Source organism: Corvus cornix, chromosome 8 (genome assembly GCF_000738735.6).
Source record: "Corvus cornix cornix isolate S_Up_H32 chromosome 8, ASM73873v5, whole genome shotgun sequence".
Lineage (NCBI taxonomy): Eukaryota > Metazoa > Chordata > Aves > Passeriformes > Corvidae > Corvus > Corvus cornix.
The window spans coordinates 22,311,567-22,323,591 of NC_046338.1; the positions used below are offsets into that span (position 1 = coordinate 22,311,567).

The following is a 12,025-nucleotide window of genomic DNA, read 5'->3' on the forward strand; positions in this document are numbered from 1 at the left end:
CTGATTCTTCACTTTGAGGGGAACTGTTATTAAAAGGAAATGCCAAGAAAATATTCTTTTCCCCTCAGTTCCTAGACAAGATTAACTGTATTCTGCTTCAGAAATAAGATTCTAAAAAAGAAAAAATTCCCCATTAAACTACAAGCCATTTGAAGAGTTCTTTTTTTCCCCCAGTGTGTTAATCAGACACTTCAAGTTCTCTGTGACCCTGAAGAGAGGAGAACATTCCTTTCAGCCTCACTGCTGTGTTTTTCCGACTGCACTCCCAGATCTGTGCTCCCAGCAGCAATCCAGGCACAGCTGGCTGGGTTGGTACAATCTGGAAGCTTGTTGCAATAACACACAGAACAAAAAACACAAGGAAGAGCCTGGCAGCTGTATAAAACTCCCTCTGAGCTCCAGTCTCCACAGAAGTTCACCAGCCCCAGCAATCAGCATGACCAGCCAGTCTCAGGGAATCCAGCAGCTTTTGCAGGCAGAAAAACGTGCCAAGGACAAACTGGAGGAAGCCAAAAAAAGTAAGTAGCTGGCCTGGTTTTACTGTACTTCTCAAATGCAAGCCCTTCAGAATTACAGTAGCTCACAGAAAAAGATTACTTCATCTGTGTACATGTACTAGTGCTGCGCCTTGACTGCAGCCAGGCATTTACTCAAACGTGAACGTTCAGAGTTTGCTTAGAATCCCATGTGCTTGTGTGTACATGTACATGTGCCTTACTACATTAAAAAAGATTTTCTTTGTTATATTCATCCTGTCAGCTGCATTTGTTCTTCCTTTATCTCAATGCCAATAATGTCATTACTGCCTTGCTATTTAAACTAAAATCCTGTGTGCCTTTGGCTGCCACTTCTGGAGGACCAGACTCCAAACTCTTTATTTTTCTTTATAGGTCTTGCTAAAATTTTTCAGTGTTCCTCTTTACTTGCAAAATTCAGTAACTTGTCTCCTAGTTGAAGCTGGGCTTCAAGAATGTATATGAAAACTAAGGGGAGACTTTGGGACAGTGATCAAAATCAGGTAAAATCTCGAGCACTCTCAGTACTGTAATAGATCATACACAGAAGTTTTATTACATGGTACAAGTAATTATTCTCCTGAGTGCAGGTAACAACCACGTGAGTCATTGACCTGCACTAGCACTGAAACATTAGTACTGTTTTCTGGAGTGATCTCGCTTTAGAAACCAGCAGCAGGAAATAACGCTGTGCTGCAGAATGCGAAGAAAATGCACGACAATGATGTCATGTGGAGCAAGAGTGTGATTAAAGGAATATATTTTGTTTTCCAGGGAGGAATGGAAGCTAAACAGAGTAATTTGTGTAGTTTCCATATTCCTTCTACACATGAATCAGCATTGTTGTGTGCTCATTAATTTTTATCAATTTGTACAGCAGCACACAAAAATAAGTAGAAAGGCAAGTCCCCTCCCTAAGCACCCAGCCACTGCCTGTGCCTTGCAGACACAACAGAGATTAAAACAAATCCCCTCACCTTCATAAAACAGAACTCTCTCAGGCAGAAACTTGAAAGCAATGGATAGTTAAGTAGTGTTTTGACCTCTTATATGGCCAAACCAGGAGCTCTGGGAGGCTTTTCCCTTCTCATGCAGGGCAGAGGAAACACTGCTCCTCCTACCCAGAGAGCACATGATCCAGAAAGGCATAGCCCCAGTGGAGGGAGAGGGAGTTTCGCCTGAACACAGACTGTAGAATCAGGCCTTTAACTGTGATATCTTGAAGTGAATTACCCTTTACTTTTGGGTTTAGAGGGGGGTTTTTTCCTTAAATTTCATTTGGGTTTGTTTTTAAAACCAGAAGAGTCACTTTAGCTTTTCCTTTAACAGGCAGTTAAAAGGAAGCTTCATAAATTAAGGAACTCCAAAACTGAAAAGAATCATTATAGCATAAAAGTGATGACCAAAGCTGAATGTCTTGCAGAATCCAGACACAGTTATGGATGCATTTACTCTACTCTGCAAAAGACACACTCCCTTGTCAGCACCTCATCCTCACTTGGAGTGCTTGTGATAAGCACAAGGTTTCATACAGATAAAAGTATCTTCAGAGCCCTCTGAGTCAGAAACTTGAATTAAACCCCTACCAATGCTTATCTCAACACTAACACACTGGTAGGAGTTATTAACCAGCTACAGAAAAACAGCTATTAAGAATTTTGCTATCAGTAAAATTATTTATAGTGAAAATAAATCATCACTATGGCTTTCTTTTCTACTACTTTTAAGGCCAGAATTTTCTTGTATTTACAAAAATTATTAAGGAAAATTAAAATATCAATTCACAAATTTAAACATAAGAAAACAACTCAATGACTGTGAGGGAGGAACAGGCTGCCCAGAGGCTGGGGAATCTCCATTCTGAGACGTTCAAAACCCACTGGATATGGCCTCAATCAAGCTGCCATTGCTCCCATCAGGGAGTGTATCCCATAGGATCCTTCCAGCCTCAGCAGTTCAGTGTGATCCGATGAAAAACCTCAAGAATTTCAGAAAGATTTTATTCCTAGGTAGAGCATATCAAGGGCAAACAAATAAATAAATCCACCCTGGATTTTGTGCTAAACCAAGCACTATAGGTAATCTCTACAACCATTATATTCAACATTGCAAGAATTGCAGTGAAGCTACAAAATAAAGTTTAAAATTTCCATGATGTCCCTAATTTCAGTATTTTTTATAGCAATGTCACTACACCACCTTAGGTAACTGACTATGCCAGCATAATTTAAAATACTGTGGGACAAGGACAAAAGGGATTCTTTGAGAGGCAAATCTGGCTATGCTAAATTGGGATTACTTCAGCAGTCTCTTCCCCACATTGATTCTGCAGTTAGATCAAAACAAAGGACTGCAGAGTTTGAGCATAAAAGCGAAGCCAAAAGGAAATGTATGAAATGCAACAGATCTGTGCAGTGCGATTGGTTGACCTGTGCACACACGGCTGGGTGAAACACGGGAGGACGTGCTACCTCACCCCCGAACAGCCAGCTCAGATCCACCCAGGACCAGTGTGGATCAGCAGCTGCTGCTCAGGGCCTGTTCTCTGCAGGTCTGGGCTGCCAGGGAAAGCACTGAACCCTTCCAGCCGTGCCACTGCTGCCCCAGCCCTATGACCTCCTTCGTCACCGCAAACAGGAACTGCACACCACCACTGTGCCCGAGTCTGGCTGCTGTGCTAAGACGGGGGCATCAGCTGGCAGGCTGTTCACGAGACACACCCAGAAAAGGCATTTGCAAGGAAATGTGACTAGCAGAACTCCCTGATGCAAAGCCTTCGGTGTTTACAGTTGATACTCACATAACCAATCAAAATGTAGTGTGAACACGCATAATATTGTATATAAACAGGTAATGGGCCTAGGTTTTGTTGACATATGTGCAGTTCATAATGCAAAAGCCACTTTAAATAACTGAAAAAAATTAGCAAATTAAATTGATACACACAAAACAAAGCAAAAATATAGTGCTAAAGCTCCTCTGTACATGCTTTTTCATACTTCTTGCTCAATACCCTTTATCCTGGCATGATGTCATTAGCTGATATCATTTATACCTGAAAAATTATTAGTAGTTTAATTAATTAATTAGTAAATGCACATGTGCAAGGCTGAAATTATTAAATTTATTAAACACAAGCCAAACCAGTCTGCAATCCTTTGGCCTTTTGAGCGTGGTGCTGCTTTATCTATCATTTTTACTTTAAGCACAATTTGGATCCTGGAAATAACCGAGCATTAGCAGTGCCAAGACATCAATTCCTGAAAATCCTTTTGGGTAAAACAAGGGGAACAAATGTGTTGTGAACACTGGGCTTAGCAAAACTTGTTCTCCTATAGATTTTTATGTCTTCCCTTGAATTTCTCATGCCTAATAAAAAGAAAACTCAGATGAAAGATAATAGGAATCATATTAAAACAAAATTAATCAAAATAAGATATTGTAAACAGAATTATATCCATGGAACTCTCTTGGATAATATCCAAGACATATTTTATCTACTGAGAAAGCTGTACATAATGCTTAGCTGCCTCTATTCTATTAAAAGTACAAAATAGTTTTTTCAGAATGCACATCCCCAAATCCCATTTTCCAGGCAATTTAGCAAAGACAACTGTTCTATTTTAAGAAAACATGATTAATTTTTGGCAACTTCTTCAAATGACTTGATTTCTATGCAGAAATTCAGCCTAGATGATATGTTTGAAAACCAACCCCCATTTTAGCATTGCAGTTTTGGAAAGTAAGATAACTTAGTGTTTGAACAAATTAGAATGCAACATTTTTGCCTCCTACTGTCTTTCTTGCAAGATCTAAAAAACTCGAACAACCTAAAAGACACCAGTTCTTGTGGATCTAACCAGAGCAAGGTGTTTCATTAACATCATAGAAATACCTAGAAAGAAGAATATAGCCTTTCTCCATGCTAATAACACCTTCCCATGTTGGGCAAGAAAATCCCATACAGGACTGGCTAGTCACAGCAAGCTTTTTAGGATTGGGCCAGTTTAACACAATGCCTAAGAATTTTTTTATAGGCTGTGGACAAGGAAATCATGCATAGCACAGCTGCTTTGCTGCTGCCCATATTCAAGTCGGGAAAGAGGGACAGAGGGCCAGCAGCAAACCTGGTCCCCACAGCATGACCTTTGCGGCAAAAATCTCTTCAAACTTGGGGCTTTCTGCACCTCACCTCTATGATCCTGGAGGAAATGTCATTGGGCCAGGCTGGTTTGCCCATCCTCCTGTATTTCTTGCCCTCTTTTTGCACGATTTTGGCTGAATTTCAGTGTCTTCCACCCTTCAGTGTGTCAGGGTTGATTTCAGCCTGGCTGTGCTCTGCAGAGAGCCCAACCCAGCAGATCAGTAAGGCTTTGAAAAGGCAGTCCTGTATTGCACAGCTATGGTAGCAGACAAGTGGTTAACAACAGACTGATTAATTAATTTTGGTTTGTCTCTAGTGGAACAGCAGGTTAAGCTCTAGTTTGTGCTTAACTTAATCAGGTGCAGCATATGCACCATCGCATATGTTGGCAGTTGCCGATTCTGTCCACAATGTTGTTGAACTAGCAGTAATTTACTCACAGCTTTTCCACTTAATTAAATAGGAAGCAGCAGGTTCCTGCTGTACCAATTCTTAAGGCATCATGGAAAAATGAAATGGCTGCCACCCTACGGTGACACCCTATGTATTGTGCTTACTCCAGAGCACTGTCAAGAGCTGACACGTATGTATGTATGTACTCCTCGGTTCACTATCTACATTGTCAGAGGCAAGGGAACTGTTGTTTTACAGTAAATCTCTTTCCATTTTGTACATTTTAAATGGATATATTTATCTATCTGGTGGCCAAATATGCAACATATTTACTACAGATGGCCCCCCAGATGGAATTTGAAATTAAAATCCCACTGATTTTGAAATAATTTAATTTGCTATAGAGATACAGTTCCTCAGCTGGTGAAATTGGCAAAGCTTCATCGTAGTCACTCCCCCCGACTGCCAGCTCCAGAGAATCACCCCCCGGCTCCACTCCTACAGAGTGGAAACTCTACAAAAGGCTGATCAGCTCCAAATTTGGAAAGGAGAATAAGGGAAACTTCAAAATACAGACCTAAACCTGGTTCCAAATTTTGTTGTCCAGACTTAACGTCAGGCTCTTACACAGATCTGTCAGTTCACTCATCCTGGTCCCAGTACTTCATACAGTGAGTGGTAGAAGCTGGGAGAAATCAGCCTTTATCAAAGAAATACAAACTGGAAAAGTACCCACTAGGTTTTAAACAGCCTCTCTCCCCTTTATGCATAAGCACAGTAGCTCAGTGGCAGAAGGACTCTGAGAAATATAATTTACCGCACAAGAGAGCCCTGCACTGATAGACTGGGGGTCAGTAAAGCTATCTAGTTCCCCAGCAGGCTGCTCCTTCCTGTAAAAAGCCTGTATACAGTGCCACCCCCGAGGTTCCACAATAAGCACACCCACAAAAGCCAACAGTCTAGGAATCAAGACTTAAAAAGTAATCCACATTTCATGCATCTCTCTGCTTCTACTCACCCATCTGCAGATAATTATTTTGGAAGGAGCCATCAACTGGTGAAGTCATTTCCTGCTGAATCAGGTATTTTGCGCAGGCTTTTGCAGAATCTCAGATGTATTAGAACAAACAGTCTTCCTCCCAAGCTTCAGCTTCCTCATTGTGCCATGCTCAGTGGAAGCAAGTTGTTATATGATACACCTGATAAGGCTTCAGAAGCCCAGCTCTGGTGTAACCAATCCAGTGGAACGGCTTGGAGGAAACAAATCAGAAATATTTATGTTCCTCTTCCTAGCCAAGGCAGAGAATGTTCCCTAGGATTTCAGGAAAGCAGAAAAGGTATCTTTTGTCTTCTGTGCTTGAATTGAAAGCTCAAAAAAAAAAAAAATACAAAGGTTCTTATTGCTCAGTGATGTTAAATAGGTTGTTACAGTAAGTAAATAAATCAATGTGCCACATGAGATCAAGATGGCTCATTCAGCTGCCTAGGCCGCCACTCTCTCATTCTTGTGATATCCTAATTTAAGCAACTAAGCAGTTTTTCAGCCACTGAAGATACTGCTCCTGTTAAGAAAGGGAGCAAGCTTATTCCCCCCCCTCCTAAAATTCTAGCTGTGCAGCAGAAAGAGACCCCAAAAATCAGCACCAGCCCAGGTGTCTCAAGTATAACATATCAAATTCCATACAAGAGGTTTACAGTTAGAAAATTACTTTTTCCTCACAAGGTAGTATAGCAGAATCCTGAGGAGATCCATGCAACTTTACCGACTTTATAAACGACAGAGAAGCCCATGGGGGTTTTATGACATGCTCACCAGCTCCTTCATGTAAAACCTTAAACATCACATTTCCATCAAACCATTTACTCTTATACTTTACATGACAACCCAACTAGATCCAGAAAGTACCTTATGCCCAGTCCTGAAATTACTTATGTGCTCTTGATTTGACAAGCCCATAGTGTTCTACCTAAAACAAAGTAACTATTCACAGCAAACAAAATTAGGTATGTAAACAAGCCTGGTGAGGAGGAAGACTCTGGTTTCCACTTCACCCTAAAATGTCGCCTTACAGACCACCTTCTAGTTTAAAATGAAAAGAAAAAAAAAATTTAATCCCTTTCATAGTTTCTGTACACTGGCAGAGAATGCCATTGACCTCCTCCTCTTAATCACTCACCTCTGCATTTAACAAAGGTTAGTGGAAAAGGGTGGGGGAAGAGAAGGACAAAGCCTCAAAGTTGCAACTCAGTTTGGTAGTGGTTAAGACATATCTTGCAGTATTTTGGAAATCTGCCAGCTCTAAGCAGAATCCAGTTGGTGTGGGATGAAGGGATTCTGGCAACCAATCAATACAGGAAATCTTACAGAATAACGTCTTTTCCCATCCATGACAACTAAAATCTGTTATCTGGCTGCTACTATTGCTGATGAAGAAAAGATAGATATTTATTTAAACACCAATCTGTGATTAGAAAAAAAGCATTTGTGTTGCGAGAAGACGTGTAGTTGCAAAAAAACTTCTGTTCTCAGCAAACCAAGAAGCTCTTCAGTTGTTGTGTGCTTCTGCACAGGAAGTTGGTCTCAGAAGATGGGTACTTGCATGACTGGCTAGCAGTCAAAAAGTATTCTAATTAAATCACTTTGTCTTTTCTGACCATTCTTGTGCAAATAAATCTGATGGACAAGACTTTCAGCAAAGTCAGTGTTCTACTCTGCCAGCTAAACACCTCCTATTTAGAGAGATTCATCTTTGGGGATACAGTGATGGTATGAAATATGTGCCTCTTTCTTGCCCCTCTAGGAAAGGGTAAAAGGCTGAAGCAGGCCAAGGAAGAAGCCACAGCTGAGATAGACCACTACAGACTACAGAGGGAGAAGGAATTTAGAAACAAGGAAACAAGTGTAAGTTAGAAACCTGCATATGTTCTTTTCTTGTACCGATCTGCTCAATGGTAAACCAAATTGCTTCCAACAGTATTACATGGAGACTCCTGCAAACCAGTGTGGTCATACTGATTAAACACAGGGATTCCATCTAAAGTGTGTATATGCTTCATTTGGACTTTTTCACAGGCTTTGAATGCATTTGTAGAACAAATTGTGGACTTTCACCACTAAAATTGTCCAGATTGCATGTTTGGTTCATGCTTATGCTTTGAAGACATATGTCCCTTAAGGAAAATTACTTTTGGGTCCTCTTTCTACAACCACAGACAGACCTAGTTCCTGTCCTGAAACTGGGGGATTCAGTGAAGTGGATGTGTCAGTAAAAGCAAAGGTTTAAAATGTTTCTTTCCATTTCTGTTCCACTTCAGCTGTCTCTTTTAATTACATACAAGACTGCATCCTTTATCAACTGAAATCACCAAAACCTTGGAGTTTTTCACTATGTTTCTATAGTAAAAGTGATCTGACAGATTATTTTCATATCTGAATAAAGCTGTTTTATACATTTATGGCATCTTGCATTTTTCCCTAGCATTTCCATCAAAGTTCACAAACCATTCCCTTTTTACCTGGTGACCTTTCTCTTACATTTTTGGTCTTGTTTTTTCCCCCAGCTTGTATCATGCAAAGGCAAGGAAAGTACTTGTGCAAAACAGCCACAAAAAGAAAAAAAAGCCTAAGAGGTCAAATAAAATCTGTTTTACAAATCTGTCATTTCAGTCACACTTCCTATAAAACATTTTCCAGCAGGGATCACAACCCTTAAGAACATCTGTACACACAAAGTCTCTACCATACCCTGCCAGCCCCCAGACACACCGTCACACAGGCAGGCCAGGTAGAACAGTCTCAAATGTACAATTTCAGATGTTTACTGACACCAAAATAAAGTAACACCTCTAAAATTTGTTCATCTTCTCAGTCAAGCCAGACTTCTTGTTCTAGGTCTTGATAGCAGAAAAGTAAAGATGTTGCTTTGTTGTGAACTCAATTTTTTCATCACAAGCAAAATTAAAGCTGCAGGAAAGGCCACTGTTTGTCGACTGAACATTTCACCTGAGCAGGACAGAGCACATATTGCTCCTTGAATGACAGGGCGTTGTACAAGATCATTGCAGTCCTCCTCCATGTTCCCTGACCCATTATGTCAAACATTTATCTACCCAGACAAATGCCATCATTATTAACCTGTGTCTGCTAGGCAGTCAGGAGCTTCAGCAGAGCCGGTGCAGAGGGAACTCTGATGCCTGGATCAGTTTACTTTCCCAGGTATTTGGACACAGGTATTTTTAATTCTTTGTCACAGTCTCCTTTAAAGCCATTCTTCTTCTTACTTTGTGTTGCTTGTATCCAAACTGGAGCAAATTTTCTCATACTATGAGATGCTTCATATCCATCCAGAATTAACAACAGCAACAGAAAAATAACGATAGAGGTCAGAATGATAATATGCAAAATATTTTTTCAAAACATGCAAAATTTTTAGCCTGGATCTCAAACAAATTTTGCTAAAGTTCATGGGGTTTTCACTCTGGAGATGTGCAGCCTAGTTCTGAATTTTGTGGTTTCTGAGCCAATGTAGTATTTTAGCAGCTTTGAAATTACACTAGTGCAAAACCTGTATGGGCAAAATAAGGGACAGACCTTCAAGGTCAGCAGAAATCATAAACTAAGCAGAGCATTGCCTTCATTCTGCAAGAAAAAGGTCTTCAAATTCAGAAGCAGAAAAAGAGGGAAAAACACATAGAGTAAGAATTTACTATCTCAAGTTACAATATTAGCATGAGCTGAGAGAGCAGGTCTGTGGAGGCTCTTCTTAAAATTATAATACTTTTCTTGAGACATTTCAAAAGTATTTAGTAGCTGGATAACATGCAACCATCTGGGATCTCTAGAAAGTTCTTTTCCCCAATGGAAAAAATCAGCTCCATAAATTCAGTCTAAGCTGTACAACCTTTCCCACACATGACCCTTGCAACTTGTCTAAAAGATAAAATAAAGCGTCAGCTAAAAATATCTATTATGGAAAACTATAATCTTTTCCCAATACTTAGTATTATGTCTACAACCTACATTTCTTCCAAATTGAAAAGTGTTTTACGTGTGGATTATGGACAAATGCCTCACTACATTGACAGGTACTGGTAAATGCAACAGGGTAAGTGGCTTGTGCAAAAGATGCTTTTCCTTCTTCTAAGGACTAAGTTGGGCTAAAACCAGATGGAAAATAGAGTTAATGACCCCTCCCCTGTTTCTGGTCATGCTGTAGGTACCCCACTAATATATCACAGGTTAGCTCCACCTGCTAGTCCACCCCAGAGAACCACGGCAGGAACAAGAACAATATGTTACTTATTCCTTTCTTATTCTGCCAGCATGCAGAAATGTCTTCTTCTCTCCACATGGAATTCTTTAGCTGGCAACCAATTTCTCTGCTGGTATCTGAAGGACTTTTCCATAAGGGAAGAATTCAAGGGATGTAGGGGCAGTGAGGGAGGAGGGAGCAAAGTCACAGATCTGGAACGTGTGCATCTGTTTATAACATAACCTTGCTAAAATGTTCAGTGAGTCTAGAGTCAATTAAATTCTAAGCGAATGTCCTGATATTAACTGTGCCAGAAGCTGTCTGGTATTTCGCCAGATAAGAAAATGTAACATTAAAAGACCTTGTCTAAGGCCTGTTGAGGGTTATACATCACTAACTGCTGAAGACATTTCAAGTACTCTGAAACTGTAATTATGCATTTTCAGGAAGGTTTTTCCATGTTTGGTCCTTAGCTGCACTCACAGGCATTCTCAGTGAGGCCAAATGAAGCACACGGTGATAGAACTTAGCTGACTAGTCATTAAAATAGAAAACAAATTAAAATGAGCCATATAAAAGACAAAACACACACAACATTTTCCCTCAGGGAGCTGGGAAACTTTCATTGCATGGGGAGATTCCCATTGCTAATGAGCATATGAGAGTTGCTTTTAATCCTGTTTTTATGCACACAGCTCAACCCAGATCATACCCTTACTGTTCGGAAGCTCTGTGGTGTGTTTGTGTTATGCTTGTGCTACACGATGAAGAAAAGTACAATAAACATGGTCATATATAGCCTCGCATTTTGCTCAGAGGTCTTCTGCTTTTTCAGGTAATGGGCTCCCAAGGTAACTTCTCTGCCAAAATAGAAGAGCAAACAACAGAAGCCATCCGAAACCTCACAAGCAGCTACCACAGGAACATGGAGAGCATGATGAAAAAGCTCTTGAGCACAATATGTGACATCAGCCCTGAAATTCACCCAAACTTCAGACCTGTGGTTTAAGATTCAATGATGTGCTGTGTTCGTAAAAAGTAGCCTTCTTTCTTCATAGGCATAAATACTTCCTCATGTATTGTTTCTATATGTGTGAGAAAAAAAAGAGCACGAAAGCCAAAAGCACACCATTCCACACAGGCTTTTGATGTGACAGGAATTATCCAGGATATCACAAGCATTTGTTGGAATATTGTTTCCTGTAGCTAAGCCCCTGTCATTTAGACAGGGGCAAATCAACAACAGCAGAATAAATGATTCTTTGACACTAGCAGGTTTTCAGTGGGAGTCTTTGTTCCTTTTGTCTTCTAAAATGTTCTGTACTTGGATGTTACGTTGCATAAAGTCTGTTTATCCCCATCTTTACTGTACTTCAAGTTACATGAAATAGAATATCACAAAAACTTAGAATAGAACATTTCTGCTTTCCCTGTGATACATGGAGTGGTCAGGTTATGAACCACACAGGAACCCTGTAGATTTTGGTCAAAAATATAAGTCAAAACATTTTCAATTTTTCTATGGTAATTTAAAGCAAAATATAGTTAACTTGTACAAAATTATTATTAAAAGCCATACTCAAAGTATTGTCCTAATATTTAACTACACCACAAAATTTATATAGCTTTGTTAAGTCTGAAGAATGAGAACAGGCATAGTCATTATTAACAAAATTGCTATGGTGCAAAGCACAGAATGGCACTTCCATTATTATCTGTAC

The 12,025-nt window shown here is 40.0% G+C and overlaps 1 protein-coding gene across 1 annotated transcript; it reads left to right on the plus strand.

The window, feature by feature from the left end:
* Positions 1–249: 249 nt before the first annotated feature.
* On the plus strand, positions 250–11,575 carry ATP6V1G3 (ATPase H+ transporting V1 subunit G3). Its single transcript, XM_010409276.4, has 3 exons — positions 250–518; positions 7,854–7,954; positions 11,140–11,575. The coding sequence occupies exons 1-3, from the start codon at positions 437–439 to the stop codon at positions 11,311–11,313; spliced, it is 357 nt and encodes a 118-aa protein (XP_010407578.1). The 5' UTR covers positions 250–436; the 3' UTR covers positions 11,314–11,575.
* Positions 11,576–12,025: the final 450 nt, after the last annotated feature.